This window comes from Leptinotarsa decemlineata, unplaced genomic scaffold (genome assembly GCF_025532065.1).
Source record: "Leptinotarsa decemlineata unplaced genomic scaffold, Ldec_3_MD MMD2_tig00026347_RagTag_RagTag, whole genome shotgun sequence".
Lineage (NCBI taxonomy): Eukaryota > Metazoa > Arthropoda > Insecta > Coleoptera > Chrysomelidae > Leptinotarsa > Leptinotarsa decemlineata.
The window spans coordinates 4,594,137-4,605,299 of NW_027412698.1; the positions used below are offsets into that span (position 1 = coordinate 4,594,137).

General features: G+C 51.6%; 1 protein-coding gene across 2 annotated transcripts; it reads left to right on the forward strand.

Annotated features, from left to right (window-relative positions):
* Nucleotides 1-861: 861 nt before the first annotated feature.
* On the forward strand, nucleotides 862-10,912 carry LOC111512391 (uncharacterized). 2 transcript variants are annotated; one of them, XM_074183836.1, is made up of 2 exons: nucleotides 862-1,919; nucleotides 1,977-10,912. In XM_074183836.1, exons 1-2 carry the CDS (start codon nucleotides 862-864, stop codon nucleotides 4,846-4,848), a joined length of 3,930 nt encoding a protein of 1,309 aa, XP_074039937.1. In that variant the 3' UTR covers nucleotides 4,849-10,912. The 2 variants fall into 2 exon arrangements, with proteins under 2 accessions (XP_074039937.1, XP_074039936.1); XM_074183835.1 differs by having other exon boundaries at nucleotides 862-1,201; nucleotides 1,250-10,912.
* Nucleotides 10,913-11,163: the final 251 nt, after the last annotated feature.

An 11,163-nucleotide genomic window follows, 5' to 3' on the forward strand; every position in this document is an offset into this window, starting at 1 on the left:
ACTCTTGGTGAGTTCATTGGAAAGCAGCTTGTACGGAGTGGGCCAGAAAAAGGGCGAATCCATAACGTCTTTCATATTGAACAAATTGGGTCTAGCCAGGAGGCTATACCCGGAGATGGAAGAACGAAGGATCGTTCAATTAATAATGAATAGGATGCGTGCAGAGGTGAAGGTTCACCTCCAACTGCACACATTCACCACCATTGAAGAACTGACCCAGAAGGCAGTGGCTGTGGAGTCACTGCTAAGAGGCAGTGTTAAGGAAAATAGCAGTGGCACAAATTGTCGAAACTACTACGAGGACAGAGAGCCTCGTCGTAGCAACGCGGGAAGCCACGACAAAGGGGGTCAAAGAATGGACCCGCCTAAACTAAACCACAACGAGGACAGAGGGCCTCGTCGTGGCATCGATGGAAGAAATAGAGGATGGGACAAAGGAGGCCGAAGAGAGGACTCGCCCCAACAACCTCGTCAGCGGCAGGAGCCGATCGGGGCTAGCAAGAGCCCGGAAATCAGGAATGCAGGAGGCAACAGACCAGGGGAGGGCAGGCCAGCACCCTCATCAGGGTGTCTGGTCTGCAAAGGACCTCACTGGGTCCGAGATTGCCCGAAGCAACGGCAGACGACTGCCAATAGTGATGGAAAGCGATACCAGGCGAAGACAAAGCCTGATGGGAATGCAGTCGCGCGGGTGGTCGAAGCGACTCGACCGCGCGACAGCAATAAGGAACAGCAGAAGCCGTCGGGAAACGCCAGCGGGGGCTGCAAGGGGGCTCCCGAGGGCGGCTCCAAAGCGAAGGGCAGGCAGTGAACACACTGTCTGTCAAGGAGCGAGCACGTCCTGAGGGATGTGCTCCCACGATGGTGGAAGGACCACCCAACGAGGGAAGGCAGGACAAATCGGGGAGATTTGTACCTGGACCGCCGGCGGGCGTTAAACGTGGAAAGATAGTCGGAAAGCAGCTGGGGGCGGGAGAGCCCAAGCTGGAACCGCCGGCGGGCGTTAAACGCGGAAACGTTGTCGAAAAGCAGCTGGGGGCTGGAAAGCTCAAGCTGGAACCGCCGGCGGGCGTTAAACGCAGAAACGTAGTATTGGACCAGGTAGGAGCTGGCAAGCTCAAGCCTGGATCGCCGACGGGCGTTAAACGTGAAAACAGGGAAACCCAGAACAAGGCCAAGGGACTTAGTTCTGGTGGATCAGGTGGCCAAAACCAGGAGGGGCCAATGGGACCCAGATCTGGCAGGTCAGGTGGCCAAAATTTTGAAAACCTAATAGGACTTAGGTCCGAAGGGTTAGTAGGCCATACCGTCAGGGAAAGCCAGACTGAGCCAAGTGGACTCAAGTTTGGTGGACCAGCAAGTCGAGTTGAGGTTGTGGAAGAACAGGACAGGCTGGAGAAACCTGTGCCTGCCACGCAAGAACCCATCGGCACGAGGACGGACCAACAAGTGGAAAGGGAGGTACCCGGACCACAAGAAAGCGGCACAGTGGTGCCTGAAGCAGTATTGGAAGAAGATGAGAAAGCAGCACGAAGACAGAGGCTGGAAAAAATTATTCGTCGTGTCGGAGAGGCGAGTAAGATGTTACGAGGTATGTTCTCGAAAAGGCAACTTGTTGTCTTGGACAGGCTGAAGCCCTGTGAAGGAGGCATACCTCAAAGCAGGAAAGGAGCCCTTCCAGAAAGGAAGAACAGCTTTACAGCTGTGCTCCCAACCTGCAAACATGACAGAGCGATTGTGGAGCGAAACCAAAGAGAGTTGAGAGAACGGGAGCTGATGTGTGCCACAGGCGTTTTCAGTGTACCAAGGATGGGTACTGGAACTGGAAGCGTGACTGGTAGTCGAAGTCGAGTGGACTCAGGTCTGGTCATTCAGCGAGCAGCAGATGTCGGGGGAATCCTGTGTGATGGAAACCCTCGGCCAACGATTCAGCTAGGGGCTGATGCTGGGGGAATCCTGTGTGATGGAAACCCTCAGCCAACGAGGTGCAAAGCCGAACCCAGGTGCGCGCAAACCCTGAGGGGTCCCTGCCCGGCCAGCAAGGGGGACGCACAGCAGCAGCAGGCAGAAGTAGTGGCCAGGCAAACCCAGGGAGGTCCCTGCCTCGCCGAAACTACGGACGCACGCAACCAGGCACAGGCGGTAGTTAAGCAAACCAAAGGTGGTCCCTGTTTTCCAGGAGAAGCCGCAGCCGACAACCAGGCGGAAGCAGTGGCCAGGCAAACCAAGGAAGGTCCCTGCCTCGCCCGAGCTGTGAAAGCCAACGGAGAGGTGAAAGCAGTGGCCAGGCAAACCCAGGGAGGTCCCTGCCTCGCCCAGATTGCGGAAGCCGACACAGAGGTGGAAGGGGAGGCCGAGCAAACCCCGAGAGGTCCCTGCTCCGCCAAGACCCCAGAAGCCAACAGCAGACCAATGACAGACCTAGAGGAGTTCATTTCGACAGATCCACTGGGCAGTGGATATCGGCGAAAGCATGCGGAAGCTACCCTGAAGTTCTCGATGAAACCGATCTCGGAAGGTAGTAGCGACACGATTGCGAAGCAGCGCCGACACCAGGCAAGGACAGATGCAGCGATTGCTGAACCAAACCCGAAGGAGCCGAAGGAGCGGCAGCCGAAGTGCGTTACAGGCACAACCGGTGTATCCAGGAGTGGTACGAAAGCCGGGGGTGTGACTGGTAGTTGTAGTCAAGGGGAGGGACTCTTGGCTGGTCCACAAGGAAGTGGACCTTTGCGGCGAACGCGCACGGAAGCTGGAAACCGTTACCTAATGAAGCCGATCCTGAAAGGCGGTAGCAACGTAATCGGAGACCTGCATCGGAAATTGCCGAAGATAGATGCAGCGACAATGAGGTTTACCAAACCGAACCTACGGGAGCTGAAGAAGCGAGAGTTGGCGTGCGTTACAGGCACGCTCGGCGTATCCATGAGGGGTACATATGCTGGGTGTGTGACTGGTAGTAGTCAAGAGGACTCAGGTCAGGTCGACAAGGAGGTAGGAGCTGTTAGAGGGACCCTGCGGGAAGGCAGCTCTCAGCAGACTCGAAGGAGTACCCAGAGTGGTACAGAAGCCGAACCAGCAGTCGCGCAAACCCTGAGAGGTCCCTGCCCGGCTGACAGTGAAGAGGCACAGCAGCGAGGTGGCACTAGACTGCGCGGTAGCACTCTAGGCCACCAGGCGGAAGTAGCGGCCAGGCACACCCAGAGAGGTCCCTGCCTCGCCCAGGCTACGGAAGCCCCTAGACAGGCGGAAGCAGAGGCCAGGCATACCCTGAGAGGTCACTGCCTCGCCGGATCTGCGGAAGCAACCAGTGGGACAGTGGGTGCGCCCAGGAACGTGCAACGTGAAGGCGACCCCTGTTCAGAGGCGAAAGGGGAGGCCGAGTATACCCAGAGGGGTCCCTGCTCCGCCGTGAACCCGAAAGCCAACAGTAGACCAAGGAATGACCTACAGGAGACCCTTTTGGCTGGTTCACTGAAAAGTGAATCCTTTAGACGAACGCGCACTGAAGCCGGCTCGAACCTTCTAATGAAGCCGATCCTGTATAGTGAAGGCGCGGTGAACTATATTGGAGATATTTGGTTGCAGCGGAACGACGCAACGAGGGAGTTGAAGCAGCCCAAGGCACTGGCGCACAGTGGGGGTTCGCCGAGGCTTCTGCGTCGAACTGCGGGGCCGGACGCTCATGGTGGGAGTCTCGTCTGGAACGAGGACTGTCTGCCAGGGTGCTCTTGGCCGGCAACGCACGAGGCCGAAGGTGGTACTGCTTTGGAAGCAAGAGATACCAGCCGGAAGCCGAAGCGGACTGTCCACTGGGGCGCCAGTGAATGGATACCCGAAGCAGTGGGACAGCCTACCCAAACGACAGGGAGACCGGAATATCTAGGACATGTCATCACCGAAGATGTAGGATGCCTACTATCAGAGGAGTACCTACTTCCTGAGGTGACCCTGGAGCAATTGCCAGAGAAATTGGCAGAAGAGATACCAAGAAGCGGATGGGTGGACCGACTGCCAAGCAGGCATAAGAGGCCCCATCTGGAAGGTATTGAAGATCCGGCACAACGCGCAGTCGTGCCGAAGAATATAAAGAGGAGAAAAGGCTTACCACCCGAAGAGGTAGCCTGGACTCCAGGAGAACCACCTGGGAAAACAGGAAATGGAATGGGATCGGTACGGAAAAGGACCGAACCAAACACAAGAGAACCCATGACAAATGCTGAAGAAGCAATTGAGGGAATCATGCAATGTAGAAGATGGAATTCTCTACAGAAGACGACCGGAGAAATACCGGCGAATATACTCCCAGGTTATACTCCCCCTAGACCAGGAGATTGGAGTATACCTAGTAGACGAGGACCCCTACTAGAGCAACTCGTGGCCAGAGTTGAGAGATTTGAAAAGGTGAAGCGCCTTGACAGGACCGTGAAGGCTAGCCTGCAGCACACCAAGGAGTTGGTGATAGCCGCGAAGGGGCGAACCTGCCATCGGTTTGTCAAGGGCGCGGACACGTCTTCGGCAGAAGATCGTGAACCACCTGGAGGACAAGCAGCAGAGAAAGTCGAGGGGAGAAAACCCCAAGAAACAGATAGGGCGGATCTGCAGGAGGGGCCTGCGGAGAAGTCCGAAGGTCAGCGACGATTCACGGGTGAGCGTCGTGTCGGAGACCGACGAAGATCCCGAGTCATATCGCTCGAACCCGATAGCACGCAACGCGATCAGAGCCAAGCTGCGACGAGGGAAGACCTGCAGAAGGTGTACCCTGCAGCAACGGGGGACGGTGACAGCGATAGTGACGATGAATGCGCCGGACCTAGGGTGATAGTGACCAGAGCCCTGGTACACTAGAACCCTGTGAGCGGAACAAGTACTGTCCTATTGGGGCCATGGCGGCGTGCCAAGACAGGAACCTTTTTTAAAGGAGGGGGGTGTCGTGAAACAAAACTAGTTTGAAATTTCACGAGCCCCAGTATAAGGACCGCCCACTCAGAATGAACAATATGAAAACGCGGAAAAACATTGGTTTTCCCAAGATATTTCAGCTTAGTTTCGAAAATTAAGATATGAAATGTCGTTTCCTAAGCGATAGAAAAATCTTTTGCAAGATTAGTAGCTTTCGCTAATTTTTAAATAGGGAAAAAGCTGATTTTATGGAAAATGGCTTTTTCAGTTAGCTAGATAGGGAAATCGTGCTTTCTTCAAAGAAGCATCGATAGAGATTCTTAGCAGCTATCGTTTGATACCTCGATCACGTTTCCAGTGCTCGCGGTTCAATTTTTATTAGCATTTGAGTTCGAAAAATGTAAGATTTTTCAAACGCATATTTTTGCAAGAAGGAATAGGAATATCGAGACGCGGCATAAGACTTTTTGTCTCAGGATGCTGAGTTCTATATGAAATCAAGGAAAACGAAAATTAAGGTTTTTCGTGATTTTCCGAAGATTTCCGAGTGAGGCCGAAGACTGTTAGATTTCATTTATCGTACAACGCAAATTGAGGAAGCGAAACGAAACATGAAAAGAATGAGACAGAAACAGCGGCATATAGACGTCAATGGAAACGAGCAGAGCGGTATTCCTACTTCAAAGCCCAGCGCCTGCATAAAAACAGGTCGTAAACGCTGGCAAATCCATACGAAATGAGTTTTTTTCGTAGTGGAACTATTGAAAGTAGGTCAGTCAGGATCGCACGGCTTTTGCGATCTCTGGTTGGCTGAAAGTGGCGCGGAAGAGAGCCCGTTTATTTAGGATAAATATGCGGAGTTCCGTGTCACGATAGTTAGTCGAAGTTTGAACACTTAGCGGGTAGCAGTGATTTTAAGAATCCGAAGATTTCTTAGAAGTTTCAAGTTGCGGTTAGGAATTTTTGAATGAATTCGTGTCTCTGGTTCTTTTCAGAACTAAATAGAGACAAAACACATCATTGGAGTCTTCAGGAAGCTGCGGTTAACACTATATAGCCAATTTGGAGGAATTTTTACTGGAATTTGGAATTCTCAGGATCCCTTGAAACCAAATCAGGATATATTAGTGGCTGGATATTTATTAGAGGAATTCCAGGACCGTGGATATTTTGGGAGCTGTTAAAACGGATACTGGAGCAGATTACTGGTTGAATATATTATTGTTGCACATAACCATACTTTACGTTTGTCCAGGTTCCTTTTGGCACCCCGCCGAAGGAAAGCAGCCCAAATCCTGCAAAGGAAGAGCAGGTCCCTACTAAAGTTGCTCGGTCTCACCCACCCGATCACCTTGCGGTGTTAAAGATCGAGGTGTTTAGAGATTAAACTCGAGAGGGTCAAGACATCATTAGTTACGTCCTTCGGGCGAACGACTCAACTTAACCGTTGGGACCTTTCCAGGACTTCGATACCTTTCCACCTAATCCTGCGAGCGGCCCTCATCCTAGGGTGCTGTTCAACCGCTAGGCTCCTTGTTCCTACATCACTAGCTCAGTTCACCCTGTAGGCCTTGGTTAGGAAAGTAGCTTTCGCGAACCAAGGGTGAACTTAAAAACATAGATTTCCGTGAATCCTACCCTCTGACTATTTCCTCGTCAGAGTCATATTAGGGACTTTTGAAATCGAAATGCAGACTAGGGCAAGACACGCGCGAGCGCAGCTTGCAGAAAATACATCAGTGCCAAATCGCGAGACCACAATTTTCGGTCACAAAAATCCTTTGTCAGACAATTTTAGCCGCCTGAGTGCGACTTCGACGAGCCGACAAGGAACCCCTATGGAATCTGGTTTCACAGGAATCAGTATTCCGAGAACTCCAGTAGGACCAGCCAGTCTGAGGCTAGGTTCTACTCACCGTTCTTTTTCAATAAACGAGGACATCAGTGCCTCTCCCTTGGTCGCAGAGCGACAAACCGTGGGCATTGGTGGTTTTTCGGCAAGACGAATAGATAGAGAATTCGACACGCCACAAAGGACAGAGTCCTCAAAACGCGATAATAACTCGGCTTATCAAACAGTATTAAACCGCATTAGGGAATTTAATACACCTCAGAGTCGACGAAACAGCATTTTCCAGGAGGAAAATACACCGTTTTTCCAGGAGGAAAACGACGTAGGAAAACGTCAGGAGACGTCACTACAAGAAACCGGACATCATCTCCGAGGAGGTGCACCGGCTAGGCCGCAAAGCGAACCCCAATTAGGGCTTCGCGCGATGCTAGCGATGCGAGCACGATCTCCTATGCTGAGATCGGCTCCGAAACTACGAAATTCGCAATTTTGTTCCCAACCGGAACAAAAAGCAGAAATCGGAGATTTTTGCCGACGGCGAAAACCGGAAGGAGCGTTCCCTCCGAATCCGATAATTCTGCCTGAACGCGAGATAATAAGACACATGACGGAAGAGTTACCCACTTATGTGGTAACCAGGAGTCCGAAGATACACAGGGTGTACAGCCATCCTGTAGAAATCGCATGTGCACAGGAAATAGAGCCATTGTCGAACCCGACAAGAGATTCATGCTACGGACAGCGTTTTCAAAGCAACGAAGGCTTTGGAGATGCTGGCCACATGGACATGGAACAAAGCGTCGAAGCACAGGTCGTCCGACGCCAGGTGTCGCGATGCCCCCAGGTCGGAGCATTTAGCGATCCCTGGGAGGAGAGGGGTGCGTTGCGCACAGGAGCGCCTCGCATCCTGAACCAGCTGGATACTGACGACCTAGCGGAAGCGCTAGGGGGTGGTGGAATGCCAGGGGGTCACCCTGAAGCCGAGAGAGGCTTGGGGGTGGCTTCATGGCGGGGTCAGTACCTCCAAAAGGAGTCATTTGTTCCAAGAGAGCTAACTGAAGCAAACCAACCTCCCGTCGTACTCAGACAGGAACTGAGTCCCAAAATCCCTGGGGCTCAGGTCTGGGAGGCCAGCCGGCCGTTACGGCGAACGGTACGCGCGGTCGGAGGGGGCGGAGTCGTCGGACACGCCCCCTCGAGGCAAATCGACCGAGACGTAAGGGTTACCGGAGGACAACTTTTGTCGTGAAACAAAACTAGTTTGAAATTTCACGAGCTCCAGTATAAGGACCGCCCACTCAGAATGAACAACACGAAAACGCGGAAAAACATTGGTTTTCCCAAGATATTTCAGCTTAGTTTCGAAAATTAAGTTATGAAATGTCGTTTCCTAAGCGATAGAAAAATCTTTTGCAAGATTACTAGCCTTCGCTAATTTTTAAATAGGGAAAAAGCTGATTTTATGGAAAATGGCTTTTTCAGTCAGCTAGACAGGGAAATCGTGCTTTCTTCAAAGAAGCATCGATAGAGATTCTTAGCAGCTATCGTTTGACACCTCGATCACGTTTCCAGTGCTCGTGGTTCAATTTTTATTAGCATTTGAGTTTGAAAAATGTAAGATTTTCCAAACGCATATTTTTGCAAGAAGGAATAGGAATATCGAGACGCGGCATAAGACTTTTTGTCTTAGGATGCTGAGATCTATATGAAATCAAGGAAAACGAAAATTCAGGTTTTTCGTGATTTTCCGAAGATTTCCGAGTGAGGCCGAAGACTGTTAGATTTCATTTATCGTACAACGCAAATTGAGGAAGCGAAACGAAACATGAAAAGAATGAGACAGAAACAGCGGCATATAGACGTCAATGGAAATTAGCAGAGCGGTATTCCTACTTCAAAGCCCAGCGCCTGCATAAAAACAGGTCGTAAACGCTGGCAAATCCATACGAAATGAGTTTTTTTCGTAGTGGAACTATTGAAAGTAGGTCAGTCAGGATCGCACGGCTTTTGCGATCTCTGATTGGCTGAAAGTGGCGCGGAAGAGAGCCCGTTTATTTAGGATAAATATGCGGAGTTCCGAGTCACGAGAGTTAGTCGAAGTCAAAGTAGTGAACAAGTAACAACGATTTAAAATATCCGAAGATATTTTAAAAGTCTCAAGTTGCGGTCAGGATTTTTTGAATGAATTCGTGTCTCTGGTTCTTTTCAGAACTAAATAGAGACAAAACACATCATTGGAGTCATCAGGAAGCTGCGGTTAACACTATATAGCCAATTTGGAGGAATTTTTACTGGAATTTGGAATTCTCAGGATCCCTTGGAACCAAATCAGGATATATTAGTGGCTGGATATTTATTAGAGGAATTCCAGGACCGTGGATATTTTGGGAGCTGTTACAACGGATACTGGAGCAGATTATTGGCTAAATATATTATTGTTGCACATAACCATACTTTACGTTTGTCCAGGTTCCTTTTGGCACCCCGCCGAAGGAAAGCAGCCCAAATCCTGCAAAGGAAGAGCAGGTCCCTACTAAAGTTGCTCGGTCTCACCCACCCGATCACCTTGCGGTGTTAAAGATCGAGGTGTTTAGAGATTAAACTCGAGAGGGTCAAGACATCATTAGTTACGCCCTTCGGGCGAACGACTCAACTTAACCGTTGGGACCTTTCCAGGACTTCGATACCTTTCCACCTAATCCTGCGAGCGGCCCTCATCCTAGGGTGCTGTTCAACCGTTAGGCTCCTTGTTCCTACATCACTAGCTCAGTTCACCCTGTAGGCCTTGGTTAGGAAAGTAGCTTTCGCGAACCAAGGGTGAACTTAAAAACATAGATTTCCGTGAATCCTACCCTCTGACTATTTCCTCGTCAGAGTCATATTAGGGACTTTTGAAATCGAAATGCAGACTAGGGCAAGACAAGCGCGAGCGCAACTTGCCGAAAATACACCAATGCTAAACCGCGAGACCACAAGTTTCGGTCAACCCAGTTCCTTGTCAGACACGCTTAGCCGCCTGAGTGCGACTTCTACAAGCAGACGCGGAATCCCCCAGGAATCTGTTTTTGAAGGAAACAGTATTCCACGAACTCCGGTAGAGTGGGCCAGTCTGAGGTCTCACTCTACACAACGCACACTTTTCGCACACGAGGACACCAGTGCCTCCCCCGTGGTCGCAGAGCGACAAACCCTGAGCATTGGTGGTTTTTCCGCAAGTCGAGTAGCTAGAGAACTCGACATGTCACAAAGGACAGAGTCCTCAAATCGCGATAAAACCCCGCGAAATAGTGAAACAGTATTAAACCGTTTTAGGGCATTAAACACGCCGAACACCCTTCGAATGGATCAAGAAACATTCGCAAGAGAACGACGGGAAATGCAACTCCGAGAAAATGGACATCGTCTCCGAGGAGAGGTGTTCACCAGGACCGGGAGCCCGCACCAGGCCAGCCTTCGTCAACTGCTCGAGATGCGAGCCGAGTTGACAACGCCAAGAACGGCCTCCCATCGAAAACATCCACAAAGCGAACCCCAATTAGGGCCTAGCAGGATGATAAATATGGAAACGCAATCTCCTATGTTGAGATCGGCTCCGAAAACGAGCCAACAGCGTTTTTCATCGGAACCGCAACAACCGGAACAAAACGAGATTTTTAACCGGCGGCAACAACCGGCAGGTTGTCTGCCTCTAGATTTGAGAGTTTTCCCCGAACGACAGGTTTTGAGCGGAAATATTGAGGCGGTGATACCTACGATTGTAGTGGAATCACCAAGGGTGAGATTTCACAGGGTGTACAGCCATCCTGTGACAACCGTAACCCGAGAAATGTCGAAGCCATTGTCAACCCCGACAAGGGAATCATGCTACGGACAGCGTTTCCAAAGCAAAGAAGGCTTTGGAGATGCTGGCCACCAGGAACACGAACGAAGCGTCGAAGCAAGGGTCGTCCGACGCCAGGCGTCGCGATGCCCCCAGGGGGAAGCATTTAGCGATCCCTGGGACGAGTGGGGTGCGTTGCGCACAGGAGCGCCTCGCACTTCGAACGAGCTGGATACTGACGACCCAGCGGAAGCGCTGGGGGGTGGAGGAATGCCAGGGGGTCACCCTGAAGCCGGGAGAGGCTTGGGGGTGGCTTCATGGCGGGGTCAGTACCTCCACACCAATGTGGAAGAGCAAGCTGAAGCAACACAACCTCCCGTTGCACCCAGGCGAGAACTGAGTCCTGAAATCCCAGGGACTCAGGTCTGGGAGGCCAGCCGGCCGCAGCAACGAGAAGGGGTAAATCTAATGCACGGGGGCGGAGTCGTGGGACACGCCCCCCGAGGCGTCATTACCGCCGACCGCTTTTACCCCCCGGAGGACATGTCGCCCAACGTAAGAGGCTGGAGCACGAGGACGTGCTCAGGAA

Excerpts from the sequence above, each read along its gene's own strand:
- LOC111512391 (XM_074183835.1), top strand. The coding sequence starts at position 862 with ATGGTGGAAGGACCACCCAACGAGGGAAGGCAGGACAAATCGGGGAGA. Across the intron at positions 1,202-1,249 it reads ACTTAGTTCTGGTGGATCAG|GTGGCCAAAATTTTGAAAAC; the intron begins GTGGCCAAAACC and ends CTGGCAGGTCAG.